The sequence below is a fragment of the Varanus komodoensis genome, unplaced genomic scaffold (genome assembly GCF_004798865.1).
Source record: "Varanus komodoensis strain SLA01 unplaced genomic scaffold, ASM479886v1 scaffold8, whole genome shotgun sequence".
Lineage (NCBI taxonomy): Eukaryota > Metazoa > Chordata > Lepidosauria > Squamata > Varanidae > Varanus > Varanus komodoensis.
In genome coordinates this window covers 39548328-39564097 of record NW_025336481.1, presented here as the reverse complement: position 1 = coordinate 39564097, position 15770 = coordinate 39548328, and the positions used below count along the sequence as shown (strand labels likewise).

Here is a 15770-nt window from a genome sequence, read left to right as displayed (position 1 = left end):
TCATCATTATACACCACCCTGGATCTTACTTGCAAGTCCTTGAGGGAAAATTTCATGTGAAAAAATTCTGCTAGTTGTGAGAATCATGGTTCAATGTTAAAGTGCATGGCTTGTATGCAGTGGACTCCAGGATTAATCCCCAGCCTCTCCAGTAAAACCTGTTGTTATTAGTAGTGTTTGAAAAGACCTCATCACCTAAAATCTTGATTAGCCATTGGCTGTCAACATAGACAGCTCTATGTTAGATGGGCCACTAGTCAGATTCAGTATTATAAGGGGCCTTTGCATCTTCGTATATGCTAAGTTGTTAGAGCCAGATCATTTTGGTCATACCATTTTAGTTCTGTTATAGCATTTTCTACTCACTAGGCTCTTAACTAGTCTGTTGCAAAACAAAAGCAAAAACAAAAAACACACTTTTGCTACCTTGTATATACTTAACTATGTTTGCTATTGATTAGAGGAAATCTGACTAGGAAAACTGTAGGCAAGCATAGGTAAGAGCACCATTCATTTGTTAATTTTGTAAGGTGTCTTAATGGTATTACACGTTTGCAAGGGTTGCACACCTGAGCTACTCTTACCAGACTTTAAGGCTTTATTTGCATGTAATGACAGTCCATAATATATGTTTAGTAAGAATTGTTAAATCAGTGAACCCTTCACTGTGGTTTAACTATGGGTTGTTAACCACAAAGAATTAACATAATACTAGTGTGCCTCCTGTAGGGTATGTTTACCATGTGGTGTTTTGTCTGTGTCCAGCTGTAGATTAGGGCCAAAATTATTAATTCCAGTGCCTTTTTTCTGCTCCTTGTCTGTTCTGTAGGCTTTCGCCGAAAAGAGTTCCGTGGAAAGCTGGCAATTGCCATCACAGCCAACTTCATCAACCGCAATACCACAGCAGAAGCCAAAGTTGAAGAGATAAGTGGTGTGGCCTTCATATTCAACCAGAAATTCTTCCAAGATCTGCGAGAAGCTACAGGTTTGTGGGTCTCCAGATAAACATTTGGCACTTCTTGCTTGCGTCTCTTGATCTCTTATTTTCATGATTTCTTTGTACTGTATGGAGATTATTGCAGGCCAGTCATAGCTGGGAGCTTTGGGTGCCACAAGCAGTACCTAGAATGGTTTTAATAGTTGTAATTTGGGGGCAAATGTGGCACACAGAGGAGATAAGCTAAAAGGGTGGTGTGATTTTCTGTTGTGGACCTTCCATAAAGAAAGGGGAATTGCAACTTCCACATGCTGGCTTGGAAAGATGAAATGCAGTGCAACACATCTGAAGAGCATAAGCCTGAGGAAGGCTGTTCTATCATGTGTTTTCACTGTGACTTATTCTCAAAAGCATCTTCCATCTGTGTGGACATACCACTTAGCTGTGTACTGCCTTTGAGCTGGTCCCTGCCAGGTAAGAACAAATCCAAAGTTGTCTGCTCACTTTGATTGTGCATGTGCAGGTGAAGACCAGCCTTGTTGGAGGTATGCCAGTTAGCTGTGACAGTGAAAGAACTCACTTGACTAGAGCACTTGGGATGCTCTTGATGGAATGTAGTTCTGTATCTTATACCAACTTGTGCAGCTCTTTCATCTCTTTCATTAGGCTCGATCTTGATTGTGGAAGCTTGAGGCTATCCTCCTAGTCCTTACTTTAGACTAGGCTATCCTTACTTTCCATGAACAGGGCTACAAATTCTGCCCCATCTGTTCAGATTAGAAACACCATATGCTTACATCCAGTTCAGCAGGAGCTTGAACAGTGGCCCTTTACAATAGTGAAAATGGGACCTCCAGAGCAGGATCTGTTCACTTTCTCACTCTATAGATACTTGGTTGCATGACTTAGATAAGCAAACTGTCCTCAAATTCCTCATTTCTAAATAAGTTATTTTGGCACCCACAGCAGCTTCTTTTCCCTTAATGAACAACTAATTGTAGGTTTTGCCCATGAATGCCCTCTGAGACCTTATGAGTCTCACACTGTAATCCTGAGATCAATGTGAAGGGCACCTTGCAAGGCCTTCTACATTTATCTCCTGATTGTTTTCTTTTAATCAAAACTAAATGCTCACAGCTACTTTTTTTTATGTCATACAGCCACTGGTAAGCTCGCCAGTTGTACAGCCAGGGGTCTGAACCTTCATATTCTTCCTGAGTCTGTTCACTTTGTAGAACCAGGATAAGCATGAGGAGTCATCCAAAGATGCTAGAGGGATGAATTCTGAAAGGGTTTGTTGTAAGGATAAAAATGGAGTCAGTTTTTTTGCCTTGGATTTCTTACAAAAGGGCAAAAGGCAGGATGAAGATGCAAGAAGGCAATGACAACAAAGAAGAAGAAACTTTTGAAGGCAGTGTCGTCATTCCCAGGAGTCTTTATAGAGGCAGCTAGACTTGTCATAAATTACTGGTCCCCAAATATTTCATGTTAGAAGTTGCTGTGGATGCCTGCCATGTTTGGTGGCTTTTCAGATTAGTAATAATAATATTTAAAATAGCCCTAAGCACAGTTACTTGGGAATTTAGATCTGTTCTTCCATAGCTGTGTACAAAAACTGGTTTACATCTGCCTGGTCATAGTTTTTACAACTTTTCATCTTCTCAAATCCATCCATAATTTTTATGCTTTCTCCAATCCTCATCCTATGTATGTTAGGATGTGTATATGTATGTATGTATGTTGTGACTATGTTGCAAATTTCTTATAAAATATGTTGCAAATTAGTGTGAGGACCAGAGTTCATTCAATTAGTGTGCTCAGGATTTGAAGAGTCACTCTAGTTGTTCAACCAAGGCCCTGACTTAACCTTTCTGTAGTTTGTCACACTATTTTGTTCTGGACTTGAAATTCAGAAGCCTGTGTATACTTGACAATCAGTGCTTACGTGAACTGCACCTCCTTCCTTGTGACTTTTGACATTATGCCTATTGTTTTAATAATGAATCCTGTAAACTTCTAGGGGGAAGGGCTCTTTGGATGGCCATGCTTTATGAAGTGATTACATTGTCTCTTAGGACCAGGTGAACAACATGACTGTTTTAACATATACTAGAGTTGGTGGTGGATTTATAGTGCACACAACCACTTGACTTTGTCTTTCTTGCTTCCACCTCAGGCATTGATTTGGAGAACATTGTCTACTACAAAGATGATACCCACTATTTTGTGATGACTGCCAAAAAGCAAAGCTTACTGGATAAGGGAGTAATATTACATGTGAGTGCACTACTCCCTCTTTGGAACCTTAATCAAGTATTGATGGATGCAGGACTTTATCCTTGGCCTATTAGGGAAGGTCAAGGTTTTGTTCTATTGGTGACAATCAGCTCAATTATCTGAGTAATTTAATACCTTGGGCCATAGTGAATTTTGGCCACTAAGATCCATAATCCACAATTGTGAGAATGCCAGCTTTAGATGGCCAGGCAAAATAACTGAGGGTAATTTCTGTATTTGGCCCTTTGGTGTCCTAACCTTTGGTCTGGGATGATCAGCTGGTGACTTGTAGGCTGTGAGACCTGAAGGTATGTTATTTTTCTCTTGGTGTGACCCTTTAAAGATCTCAATCTTAAGGATCTCCCCTCATAAATTAGCAAAAGAGATATTGTGACTGTAATCTTAATCCTGTGTTTAAGCTTTAAACACATGAGCACATGTGCTTCCAGTAGTAGTGCCCTTACACATTGGTGGGGTTGAATCTATTATAGAGCCTGACCACTCAGGAAGGGGTTAGTTGGTTCATCAAAATGGATGAGTTAGGAGAATAGAATATCCCATGCTGCAGGAATTTGTTCTTCCTTTGTTTTTCCTTCCATACATTTAAAATGCTTTTATTTGTAAAAGTGATGGGACTTCTCTCTTCCTTACTGTCACTCTCAAGATTTGCTCCATAGTGTTTCCCCAATACTGTGGAGCAAATTTCAAGGGATATAGAGAGCTGCAGAGGGAGGGAAAATCACCTCCCGCCCTCCCTCCCTTTCTATGATAGTTATATCCCCTTTTTTTCCTTTCAAGGAACTCAAGACAGTTTAAAGAATTCTCATCTCAGTCTAATCCTCACAACAACCCTATGAGGCAGGTTGGGATGAAAGTCTCTGACTAGCTCAAAGTCACTAATTAGTTCCATGGCTTAGTGGGGACTAGAACCCAGATCTCTTGGGTCCCAGTCCCACACTCTTAACCATTAATGGATTAATGGACCTACTGTGGGGTCCTCTGTGTGTTTGATCTACTTGTCCATCTATCCATAATTGTGCTAGTTCCAAATCTTGGGTTTTGTGATAGCACAAGTACTGAATAATGAAATCTTAATCTGACTACTTAGAATTAGTAGTTTGTTTAGGGCGAGAAGCAATTTCCTCTGCTTAAGCACCCAAGTAGCACAATGGCCTGGTTTGCACATAATGCCAACTCATGGTATGGATTTTTGGTTGTCAGCATTTGCATCAGATAAATATTTAATATATCATAGACATAAAGCAAAGAGAGGTTATTAGAATATGAAGCAGGCAGATGGCAAGTAATGTGACAAAGTCTTCCATAAGCTGTTGTCAAAACATGGAAGCTCAAAGCTCCTGTACCTAAATCTTTTGTAACTAGAACTTGTTTTGTCTGTAGGACTATGCAGATACAGAACTACTACTTTCACGAGAGAATGTGGACCAGGAAGCTTTGCTCAGCTATGCCAGGGAAGCTGCTGACTTCTCAACCAATCAGCAGCTGCCATCACTGGATTTTGCCATCAACCACTATGGACAGCCTGATGTGGCCATGTTTGACTTCACATGCATGTATGCCTCAGAAAATGCAGCCATGGTTCGAGAAGTGAATGGCCATCAATTGCTGGTGGCACTGGTTGGAGACAGTCTGTTAGAGGTTTGTTCTTTAACCAGCTTGCTTTTAACTGTTTCTAGTTTGGCAAAGTATACAGTACTGCTGCTGCTCCTACCTACATCTGCCTTCTTTGTGTCCATTTCAACAGTCTGTGGTGCAAGAGGAATTAGTGCATCGTAAAACAACCCCACAAGTGAGCAGAAACATTTATTTACAGACCTGCACAACCTGCCCCATTCTGGAAACGTGTTTTTGCTTGATTCTAGTTGCTCCTGGATCTGCCAGCTTACTTTAGCTACATGTCAAGCTGGGGCCCACATAGGTTATTATCCTTGATGTCCTTGAGTTTCTCACCATTCCTAGTACACCAAGATCTCAGGCCTTTTTATGTTATCAATGTCATCAAGATGTGTGGCACTTTCCAGCAGAAAGACAGGTCATTGTCCTGGTGGGGCTTACTATCAAATATGTAGATATTCAAACCCTTCCCCGCTTATTAACTGAAGGTCTTACAATAGAAGCAGACCAAACCTGAGGGGAAAAGTGACTGGGTGAAGAAAAATAGAACCTTAAAATAGCGGTCTTTCCAAAAAAAAAAAAAAACCTGCGTATAAAAGTTTTAAATTCTGTGTATATAGTAATTCTTCTGAAAATGAATGGCAGATAATTCTAGTCATTGGGCATGTTTACATATTACCCTAATCCACATGGTAAATAAATCTTGTTTGCTTGGTTACTTGTGGGCTTTTCCCCCAGTCCTTCCTCAGTCCTCCATGGACTCTGGCATGTATCCCAGTGTCCTTCACAGCAAAACCTATCTTGTTTCCTAGTCCCTGCTCCAGTTGCTAGCCATTTTTGTTTGCCACCAAGGGTTTTTTCCTTCAGAAAAGTGTAATCAGGGACTTTGTTTTATTTACAAAATTGTCTTCAGAAAATTGCATAACTGTGTCCATATTTTATTATTATTTTATTTGGCTGTCTTTTGTAAGTATGCTCCTTGTACCCAGGCAGATTCTTTGTCTGTCTCAGTTGTCAAAGAGGGTGACTAATTGGAGTAGGTAATGGTTTGACTGGGTGACATTGTGTATAGCTTAATTTGAACTTGCCTAGCTATGATTTGAAAAGCACCAGTAAACGGAGGGAAAGTGGCAGTTAAGGGCGCACCAAAAGTGTGTGTGGGGGGAGAGACAATATCTCCTTGTCAGTCTGATCCATTGGCTTTTAAGCATTGAACCGACACTTCTCAGTGGCCTCCACCTTTTCAACACTTCTGCAAGTCTCCAGCTACTCCAGAAAGGGAAGCTACTATTCCCCAGTTTTTGGAGCAATTACTGTTGTGGTTAGTTCAGTTCACTGAGAGCTCAAGAAAGACTGCATAACTATACATACAGTTAGTGCGTAGGAAGTAATTTTGCATACATTTAAGAAGTGGGGAGTAAATGGAGGGAAGATTTTGTACCTACATTAATGATGCCAGAGGATTACACTGCCAAGTGAGAGATACCATGCCCCCTTTAGTGTAACCAGTTCTGCCACTTTTTTTCATGCTTTTTTCAATGTTTTTTTGGTTTTCCGTTGATAACTAAGCAACCGGTCCTTGGCAGCTGTGCACAGATTTACCCTCCTCTTATTTTCCATCTAGCTTACCTACTTCACTTTGCTGCTCCCTTTGAAAGTTGAAACATACAAGAAAATGACAATATGTACACTTTTGCAGAGATTGCAGTTGGACATTGAACAGTAATTAGTGGACTGTCTTACCATCCCTTCTTTATGGTTACTTCTAGCCATTCTGGCCAATGGGAACTGGAATAGCTAGGGGCTTTCTTGCTGCCATGGATTCTGCCTGGATGGTACGAAGCTGGTCACTGGGAACAAGCCCTTTGGAGGTCCTTGCAGAGAGGTAATACAATGTCTGTGCCTTTGTGTTGGGGTGGGGTTGAGGAATAAATGTGAATTGATTCTGCTTGGAAGTTCAGTCTGGTAGTTTCTTTGTGCACCAGCGCAAGATTGCCCAGGTGTTAGGATCATCTCCACCATGAAAGAACTCTGCTAACAAGTCTAGGTTGGACCCCTCTCTGTTGTCCCTTCACTGTCAGGCAAATGCAATTTTAGTCAGACAGCCCTTTTGCTGTGTAAGTGCTCTGTTGCTCTTTCTATTTTATTGGTGCTATTCATTTCTTTTAGTGTCATATTGTTATTTATTTTAGCTTATCATTAACATTTCCTTTTTAATCCAGATTTTACTGTCAGCTGCTTTTGAATGGCATTTTTTCACCAGAAAGGTGAAACATAAATCATATAACTAAATTAAATGGTATGGTAGTATTGTGATATACATGTATGTATGCAACAGCCTTAATTCTGCACCTGGGTTGTCACATTCCATTTCAGTTCCACACCCTTTGCCTCTGTACTCACCTGTGCATGTTCATCTATTAAATGTGTGCTGTTTCTTCTACAGACATTAATAATGTTCTGTATATGCACAGGGATCAGTATAACAGAATATTTTGGCATCTTTGCTATCCCATAAAATAACAATCTTGTTTGAGAGGTTAGGTGGCAAGAATACCAGCACCGTTACACTTTTGGTGCAATTCTGTGCATGGCCACTCACATGTAATTACCACAGAATTCAGTGAGACTCATCCCCAGTAAGTGTGCTTGCAGTTACAGTCTTAGTCAGTTTTCTAACAGTTGAGATGAATTTGAGCCTACATTTGATCTTGACACTTTAGCTACCTTTCCCCAGGCTGCTACCCTTCAACTGTTTTGGACTAAAGCTTCCAAAATCCCTTTGGCAGTTGCGCTTTAGGCACTACATCTCAGTGGTTGAATGAATGGTAGAAGAGTATGATAAAAGTGTTGTGAACAGGGAAAACATGTTCAAACCATTTGCAATAAAGTTGTATCTCTTCTTAAAGAGGTATAATTTTGTATCTGGGATAGAAGGTTAAAACTAGTTAACGTGTAGTTGATTAAAACGGAATGAGATGAGGTTCAGACTATACTGGTTCTTCACAGCCTTGTACAGACGGATCATCCACAACTCAGCAGCTGAGAACTTTCCTACCTTAAAAGGCTTTGGAGCTAAACAGTAATGTACTTGTAGCTTGGATTTTTTTTTTCTTTTCTGACTCTAGTTTTACTCCTTGTCCCATGGTGTGACACTGTCATTAACTTCTGGGGTTATGCCACAGTACAGGCAAGGATAGGGAAGAAATTTCAAACTTAGGAAAGAGGCAGAAATGGTTGGTTACCAAAAAACTATCCAACTCATTTCTCCTCAGAGACTCTTCTAACCCTCTCATATACTTCACTGCTTTGCACTGTCTAACTCCATTAGCTCACTCTGAACAGATCTGTCTTTTGACTTTTCTAAAGGCCAAAACAAATGCTACTGTTTCTAGCAGCTATGTCTTTTGCTAATTTTTACTAGAGAGTGAGATTTGAATCTTAAAAAAGCTTCCCAGCTCTCAGTCAAGAGTAAAAATGGGACCAAAAGAGAGATGGAGAGGTAACTATTATGCAAGGCAAGGATACATTCAGCAGGTACACATACTACAGGTGTTATCAGATGCAAAATCCATCTAATGCAGCTTAGATGAATCAGAAATAAGAGTATAACATACATAGGTTGCTTTTATATCTTCTCTGCTACTTAAGAGGAGGTAAATATTCCAGTCGTTTATTGAATGGAAAAAATGAGTCTTGAGTTGCTTGGCCTAAACAACCAGCTCATGAGGGATATAAATATAATCAGTTTAAACCTCAGAGTGCCTTGCAATACTTAAGACTCAGAAGGGCAGTGCTAATCTTAAGTGATTTGTAAATACAGAGTGCTACACTTTTAGCTGTTCATATATGCATGAGGCAGTTACTTATTCTCAAGGCAATCAGAAAAGCTTAATTGTGCACTGTATATGGCAATGACAATTATGCCATACTAAAACGACAAATTCTGCCAAATATGGCTGACATAAAAATACTGACTGGACACCATTTAACATCAGTGAACCGACTGTAATGTCACCTTTTTTCTAGAGAGAGTATCTATAGGTTGCTGCCTCAGACGACCCCTGAAAATGTGAGCAAGAACTTCAGCCAATACAGCATTGATCCTGTCACTCGGTATCCAAATATCAATGTCAACTTTCTGCGGCCAAGTCAGGTAGTTAAATCAGTCCTGGTCTCTTCCATTACACTTACTGCACTATGAAGTTTTTGCCTCTTCGATGTGACTGTTTTGAACCATATTTATCTCTAATTGCCTGTTTACTGAGCATCAGGAGTAGCAGCAATTGCTAGAAATGCAGGCTTTCAAATATTGTGGCTTTCAGGGGTGGAAGGATGACATAGATGGAGTCAGGCATTTGAAATATGGGCTTGTGGGGTGCAGAAGTGTGCAATGTGAGTACAGGTGGAATTTGCAAAGTGTATTTTAAAAGTATAGTTGAAAAGGAGTTGTGTCAGCACGTATGAGAAAAGCAAACCAAGTAGATCAGAAATATAAGGACAGCAGAAAGGGATGGGCACCCAGAGTAGACAAAGATGGAATCGAATAGGCAAGCAAATGCCTGTCCCTTTGCCAGAAAAATCGGCTTGCCCATTTCTTCCAAGTTGTCATAATTTAGCAATGTACTTAGTATTTATTCATTTTAGATATGTGCTACTTTTCCAGAAATTAAAACCATGAACAAAACAGAAAGCTGTATGAAACACAATCAGTTTACAACATTAAAATAATGTAATGGTTCACCCACTAAAACAGAGCGGAATCTGTCAAAACCTGCCCCAAAAGAGAAGCATAGTAGTCCCTTCTGCAAGGATGTTGGTTTCTATACTACTTGGGGTATATTTTAATTTAAATAATAGGCATTTCATACCCTTCTGTTTTGTATTTAAATCCTTAAATAATGAGAGCAGACAAGTAGCACAGCTGTGACAGCCTGGGAAGGAACTTTAATACTTAAGTATCGCTTTGAGTTTTTTTGTTAGGCTTTATTCCTTGAAATTGTACCTTGATGTATAGTACAATTTATGAATTACCGGAGATTTCACCTATGATCCTACAGTTCTTGTTGTAAATGGATAGATGCTAGGGTTTGTCTGTTAATTAAATTATTTGGCTATAGTTTCTAGAGGTGAAAATGTTGTAAACACTTGGACAAATATATGCAAGTTAAACACAGTGATGTTTCAAAAGAGCAGATATAATCCTTCTGCAGGTAATTATATTTTGTTCACAGCTGTGCCATTAAACAAATGATTTTTTTTTTACATTTTTCTTCAGAGCTTGTTATAATATGACTAACTTTTATGAACTGCTACAGGTACGTCACTTGTATGACACAGGAGACCTGAAAGACATACATCTGGAAATAGAGAACTTGGTGAATTCCAGAACCCCCAAATTGTCACGGAATGGTAAGCTTCAGTTTTGCCCCACTTGTGGGCAGTTGCTTTCACCTTCCTTTCTCTTTCCCTTCTTTGAATCGATGGCAGGTGGCACCAGTGTTAAAATTCTTGAATTCTGGAAAGGTGTTGCCAAGATATTTTCTTAAGTTGTACAGAAACCGAAACCTAACATTTGGTGACTTTTTAATCTCTTTACTCCTTTATGAATGCAGTCTGGATTCTCATGTGATACACAATCACAGAAAAAATATCTAGAATTCTGTATTGATGGAGACCCAGAGGAGTATGTTTTCTAACACCAGAAAGCCATTTTTGTGATAGATAACAGTGCTGGTCATCTAGAATAATCTTTGTGTGCTCAGGTTAAAGAACCAATGTATCTCAATATTTCTTTCAGAGTCAGTGGCTCGCTCTAGCAAACTCCTAGGCTGGTGTCAGAGGCAAACAGATGGCTACACTGGTGTAAATGTAACGGATCTTACAATGTCTTGGAAGAGTGGCCTAGCCCTGTGTGCCATTATCCATCGGTATCGCCCTGACCTTATGTAAGTAACTGGACTTAAAATTGGGAAGCACGCTCTGTTGGTATATGGTTGGATTTGCTAAGGAAGGGCTATAATGAGCGAAGGTCTGATGATAGCCTTGTTATTTATGGTGGGGCAGATCTTGTTTTTTCCCAAGGACTAGAAGATAAAGCAGAATGGTATCAACATCTTTTCTCCCTTCCAGAGACTTCGATTCTCTAGATGAACACAATGTAGAGAAGAATAACCAGTTGGCATTTGACATTGCTGAAAAGGAGTTTGGAATCTCTCCCATCATGACTGGCAAAGATATGGCATCTGTTGGTGAACCAGACAAGCTGTCAATGGTTATGTATCTCAGCCAGTTCTATGAAATGTTCAAGGATTCTCTCCCTTCTAGCGGTAAGGGGTAAAGGATATACCTGCATTGCAATATTCAATAAACTGCTTTTATTTTGTTCTTGAATGCTTTATATTCTCTGAAGCTTGAATAAGCCCTGGTGTCCAAGCTGAATAAATCCTCATCAGATTTATGCAACAAAAATGCACAAATTGTATTCAGTTGCTCACCCACAAAAAAGAGAAGCTTCTTTGCTTAACCTTGCTGAAGTCCCATTAACTTCCTACACAGTCTTGCACCTTTCAGTTCTGCGATACCTTTGCAGTGCTGCTGAACTGTGCAAGGCTGTTTTGATTAGTCTTACCCATCATTTGATAATGAAGCAGGGAAAAATGTTTTATGCTCAGTAAGGACAATGAGCAATGCTATAGTTAGAACAGCAAAGCCTTCTTCTTAAAGGAACTCTGTGGGCTAACAAGCTGGGGTAAAGAAGGTGCTGTTGCCTGCGTAAGAACAGGTGGCTTATGCAGGCATTCAAGCCACTGACAAGAATGGCAGCAGTAATGACTTGCTGTTTCAGTTGTGCATGTTGCAAAATAATAAATTGAATGAGGCCAAATGAGTTCTACAATAAGCACTTCAAACTAAATGGACCGTAGAGGGATGACACTTAATCATTAGGAACATAGGAAATTGCTGTTTACTGAGTCAGGCCCTTGGCCCATCTTGCCTAGTCTTGCCAGCACTGATAGGCAGCAACTGCCCAGGATTTCAGGCAGGAATTTTTCCAGCCCTAACTGGAGATGTTGGAGATCAAGCCTGAGAATTCCTGCCTGAAAAAAAAGTTTCTATGCTATTGAGCCACCATTCTTCCCAGTTGAAAGAAAGTGCTGGTTTACTTGATGCTTGCCGAATATTCTTAGTGTGCTAGTCTCTTGTTGCTTCTGCCCATTGAATGGCTAGGTAGGGAAGGCAGCCAAGTGTTGATCTTCAATGGTCAGGGTTAAACTCATTTTCTGTAATGGAAAAGAGAGCAAATGTATGATTTTGGCAGAATATGTGAGGTGCCGAGGAAAAGAGATCAGATGACACAATCACATGAAACACTCCCTTCTGAAATCTCAAATTTTCTTTCTCTGATCTTTTCTTTCTGCTCACAGATAATCTGGAACTGAATGCAGAAGAAAAAGCTGCATTAATTGCTAGCACTAAATCTCCAATTTCCTTCTTCAGCAAATTGGGTCAAAGCATCTCTCGGAAACGGACACCAAAGGTAGCCACAATCACTTTGGAACAAAGATTGTAGGAAGCATATTTATGTGGTCATGCTCATTCTAATAGCTCAGTCTGGCTATTAGAATGCAGGAAGAAGCATCTCCAAGAGGGTTGGGAACAGCTAGCACAAAGGGGTGATAATATTTCATTTGTAGGACTGTATCTTGACATGCAACTCTTGAAGCTGTGTGCACAGTTCCTAGTGCAGTGTAGGGAATCATATGTGCAGCTCTGAAAGGAAAGCTAGATTTGTCAGTTTTGACAATGCCAGTGAGGGCTGGGGCTTGATTCTTCAGGCAAGGGATGCTCTTTCTCATTTTTTAAAGCTTCCTGAATGGCTTCAAAAATAATATTTTATATGTAAGATGGTTTTGATAAGGTGGTTAGTTACCTGCTTGATTTTGTGGAGGTGGAATAAAAGAGAAGTAAAATGGCATAAATCTGCATAGAGCAAAGAAAAAATGGCATTTAAAGATCATCTTAACTGTAGTAACAAGAAGACAGTTAAGAAGCTGTGCTGTGGGTTTAGAAGGATCTCCAGGGTTATGCAGTTACCTAGTTCTTAAGTGCTGATTCCAGTGCTGACATACACCATCAGCTACCTAGCTTGGTGTATGGATGAACAAATCAATTTTGGCGTGTTGGGTTAGTTTGATGGGACATTATTGATCACTGTAACAGGGCATTGCATAGGCTGAGCTAAAAGGTTATGAACATGAACCTGGTCACCATGTAAAGATGACCACTGGTATGTTGAAACTTTTTCCACCTGAAGATTGTACTCCATGTTGGGAAAGTTCTCAAGGCCCACATTCTACCAGTGGGTGGTTCCAAAGAGAGAACGAGCAGATTCAGATGTTCTACAAGCAAGAGTTTGTAGTTTAAATCCCTTGCTGCTGGTAAATAAGTCTTAAGAGAGGCATTTAGGCCTTTCTGAATGTGGGGAAAACTGTATAAAAGCCAGGAAATACCAGATGAACAGTAGTTGAAGGAAATCGGTTGGGGCTAAGGGAAGGATGTGAAGCCATCTGGGGCTGTGTAGTCCTTGTTTGTGGAACCCTGGGCAGATCTAATTTGTCCCTTGGGGCTGAGGTTCTGCACTCCTGTTTTAGATAGAAAAGCAGGGTTGGGTCCTAGTTTTAGTCAAAATTGTAGAGTGCATTTACAGGAGTTACTATAAGCTAAGAACTTGGTCACTCAGGCCTTTTTTTTTTTTTTTTTGTGATTAGGATAAAAAAGAGAGAGACTTGGATGGTTCAGGAAAGAGGAGGAAAACAAGCCAGTCAGAGGATGTAAGTAATCTTGTTTTCATCTACATTTCTTCCCATTTGTCTTTCTCGTAATGCCAGGATTTTTCCTATGGCACCTTGGTTTAATTCACACTATGTATTCAGTGCAGAGTGACCTGGTTTGTATAGAAAAAGAAGCCACTGTAAGTGAATATCCCTGTGGTGCTGTCATTTTGAAAATGTGAACTACGAATATGTGAACTCGTATGATGTTGAGGGCGAGCTTGTCATTTTGAAGTTGGTGAGGGTGGGTTGCTACGCAGAACCTGTTGGGTGTTTTAGGGTTGCAGGTGGCTTGACTTTGCAGACCTTGTCCCCTTTTTTGCACAATTTATTCTGATTGGTTTTTTTGGGTTGTCTTGACATTTTTGTAATACTGTTGAGTGAGAACAAAGCTTTGGGGGTAGACAGAACAAAACTTTGAAAGGTAGACTTCAGCAGTGATGCTTGAATCACTCAGTGTAGGCGTAGGCAACCTGATACCTGCCAGAAGTTTTGGGCTCCAGCTAGCATGGTGAATGATGAAAATTTATGGAAATTGTAGTTCAAGACTTCTGGAGGGCATGGGAGTTGCTTACTGCTGTAACAGATCATCCTCAAACCTTGCCACTGAAGCCCTACTCAAATCCTCTTTGGCTTCTGAGCCCTAAGCAGTCACAGTCTAATAGCCATACGAACTTTAAACACACTGAAAGTAATTGTTAGGCCTAATAGGGAGGTAAACCTGTGTCTGGGCTGTCAGACTACACATAAATGCCCCTCTGTACAAAAAACACAAACAAAACAATCCCTGTATGTAGACAGTTTGATGGTAGGAGGAAGCATTCTTGCCTGGCTTTTTCATTGGCATACTAGTTTTCTGTGTTCAGGCAGTTACTTTTTCTGGATGATTGTTTAATTGTATGAACCAGCATCTGTGGCAGCTTAGAAACAGCTGTTTCTGTGTCCCCCAAACTGGATATTCAGGAAACCTAATCATCAGTCCAAACTTTTACTGAGATAACTTGTGTTGAATGCAAAAATGATCCTGGCTCTGCTTCATCATGGCTTAGCTTACTCTGCCCCAGGCTACAGCTGGGTGATATTACCTTGATATGTTTGGGCCATTAGCATTTCAGGAATGTATGGAAATATACAGTTGCATCTTGATGGAGAGATGAGCATTGACACCTTAAATCTGAGTTGATGGGATTTCTCTCTCTGCACTTAACAAGAGGGCAGCTGGTTATCTCAGAGTGTCATACTTTCAGATTAACCTTCCCTGAAAATCTGGAGCTCTTCAGGGTATTGGGCTTTCCCTTATTACCTGATCCTTTTACGGGGAATGTGAGGATTGAATCTGAGACCTTAAACATATGCATGCTGCCACTGAGCTATTATCCCTCCCCTCTGTTTGCAACAACCTTGCCCAGCTTGGAGCCTCCAGATTTTTTTGACCACAACTATCTTTCCTTAAAACTGGCCATGCTGGATGGGGCAGGTGCAACTTGAAGTCCAGAACATCTGGAGGGCACCATATTGGGGAAGGCCAGTTTGCAATTTGTTGTTAAAATTATCCTTATTGTTTTGAATGTGCAAATTCATAAGCATAGAGAGCACAGCAAAGTCAGAGGGAATATTTCAAAATATACTGATTTGCCAGGAGGACACTTCCCGAAGCTACCGAGAAGAGAGGCCCACACTAGTGAGTGCCCTGACAGAGAGAAGAATTGATGCCTCCATTGGGAATCAGAATAAAGTGAAGTCCATGGCAACACAGCTGCTGGCCAAATTTGAAGAAAATGCCCCTGCACAGTCCACAGGCATCCGCAGACAGGTAGGAATGCTCTTCGCATGCTGGATACATTTTGAACCTCAGCTAGTGGTTTACTTTTTGGAATGTATGGTTCAGACTATGGGGAATACAGGGTTGACCTGAAAGCGTTATGAATGTGACCAGCTCATTTGTCTTTTTGCATGCACATGTCATACATGATAGTAATGGACGGCCTACAAATTTTTTAAATACATACATACATACCTCCAGTACATTGACCATCTTTAGGTTAAAGGAAATGTGTTATTTTTCTGGCCCTTATGGACCTGCACCA

At 40.4% G+C, this 15770-nt stretch overlaps 1 protein-coding gene across 28 annotated transcripts in view; it reads left to right on the top strand.

Annotated features, from left to right (window-relative positions):
- The window catches only part of MICAL3 (microtubule associated monooxygenase, calponin and LIM domain containing 3), a 190581-nt gene that overhangs the window by 69868 nt on the left and 104943 nt on the right, over window positions 1-15770 (top strand). For 27 of the 28 annotated variants that reach the window (XR_006417090.1, XM_044454993.1, XM_044455003.1 and 24 more), the window contains exons 6-16: window positions 830-985; window positions 3114-3214; window positions 4616-4873; window positions 6619-6734; window positions 8879-9005; window positions 10168-10261; window positions 10650-10797; window positions 10982-11178; window positions 12277-12389; window positions 13621-13683; window positions 15323-15496. Coding sequence is in view for 27 of the 28 variants with exons in the window: in XM_044454993.1 (XP_044310928.1) it covers window positions 830-985; window positions 3114-3214; window positions 4616-4873; window positions 6619-6734; window positions 8879-9005; window positions 10168-10261; window positions 10650-10797; window positions 10982-11178; window positions 12277-12389; window positions 13621-13683; window positions 15323-15496 (1547 nt within the window). In the remaining variant the exon portion in view is untranslated. Of the gene's footprint in view, window positions 1-829; window positions 986-3113; window positions 3215-4615; window positions 4874-6618; window positions 6735-7858; window positions 8844-8878; window positions 9006-10167; window positions 10262-10649; window positions 10798-10981; window positions 11179-12276; window positions 12390-13620; window positions 13684-15322; window positions 15497-15770 lie in introns of those variants that run through there. The other variant, XM_044455020.1, reaches the window with a different exon arrangement.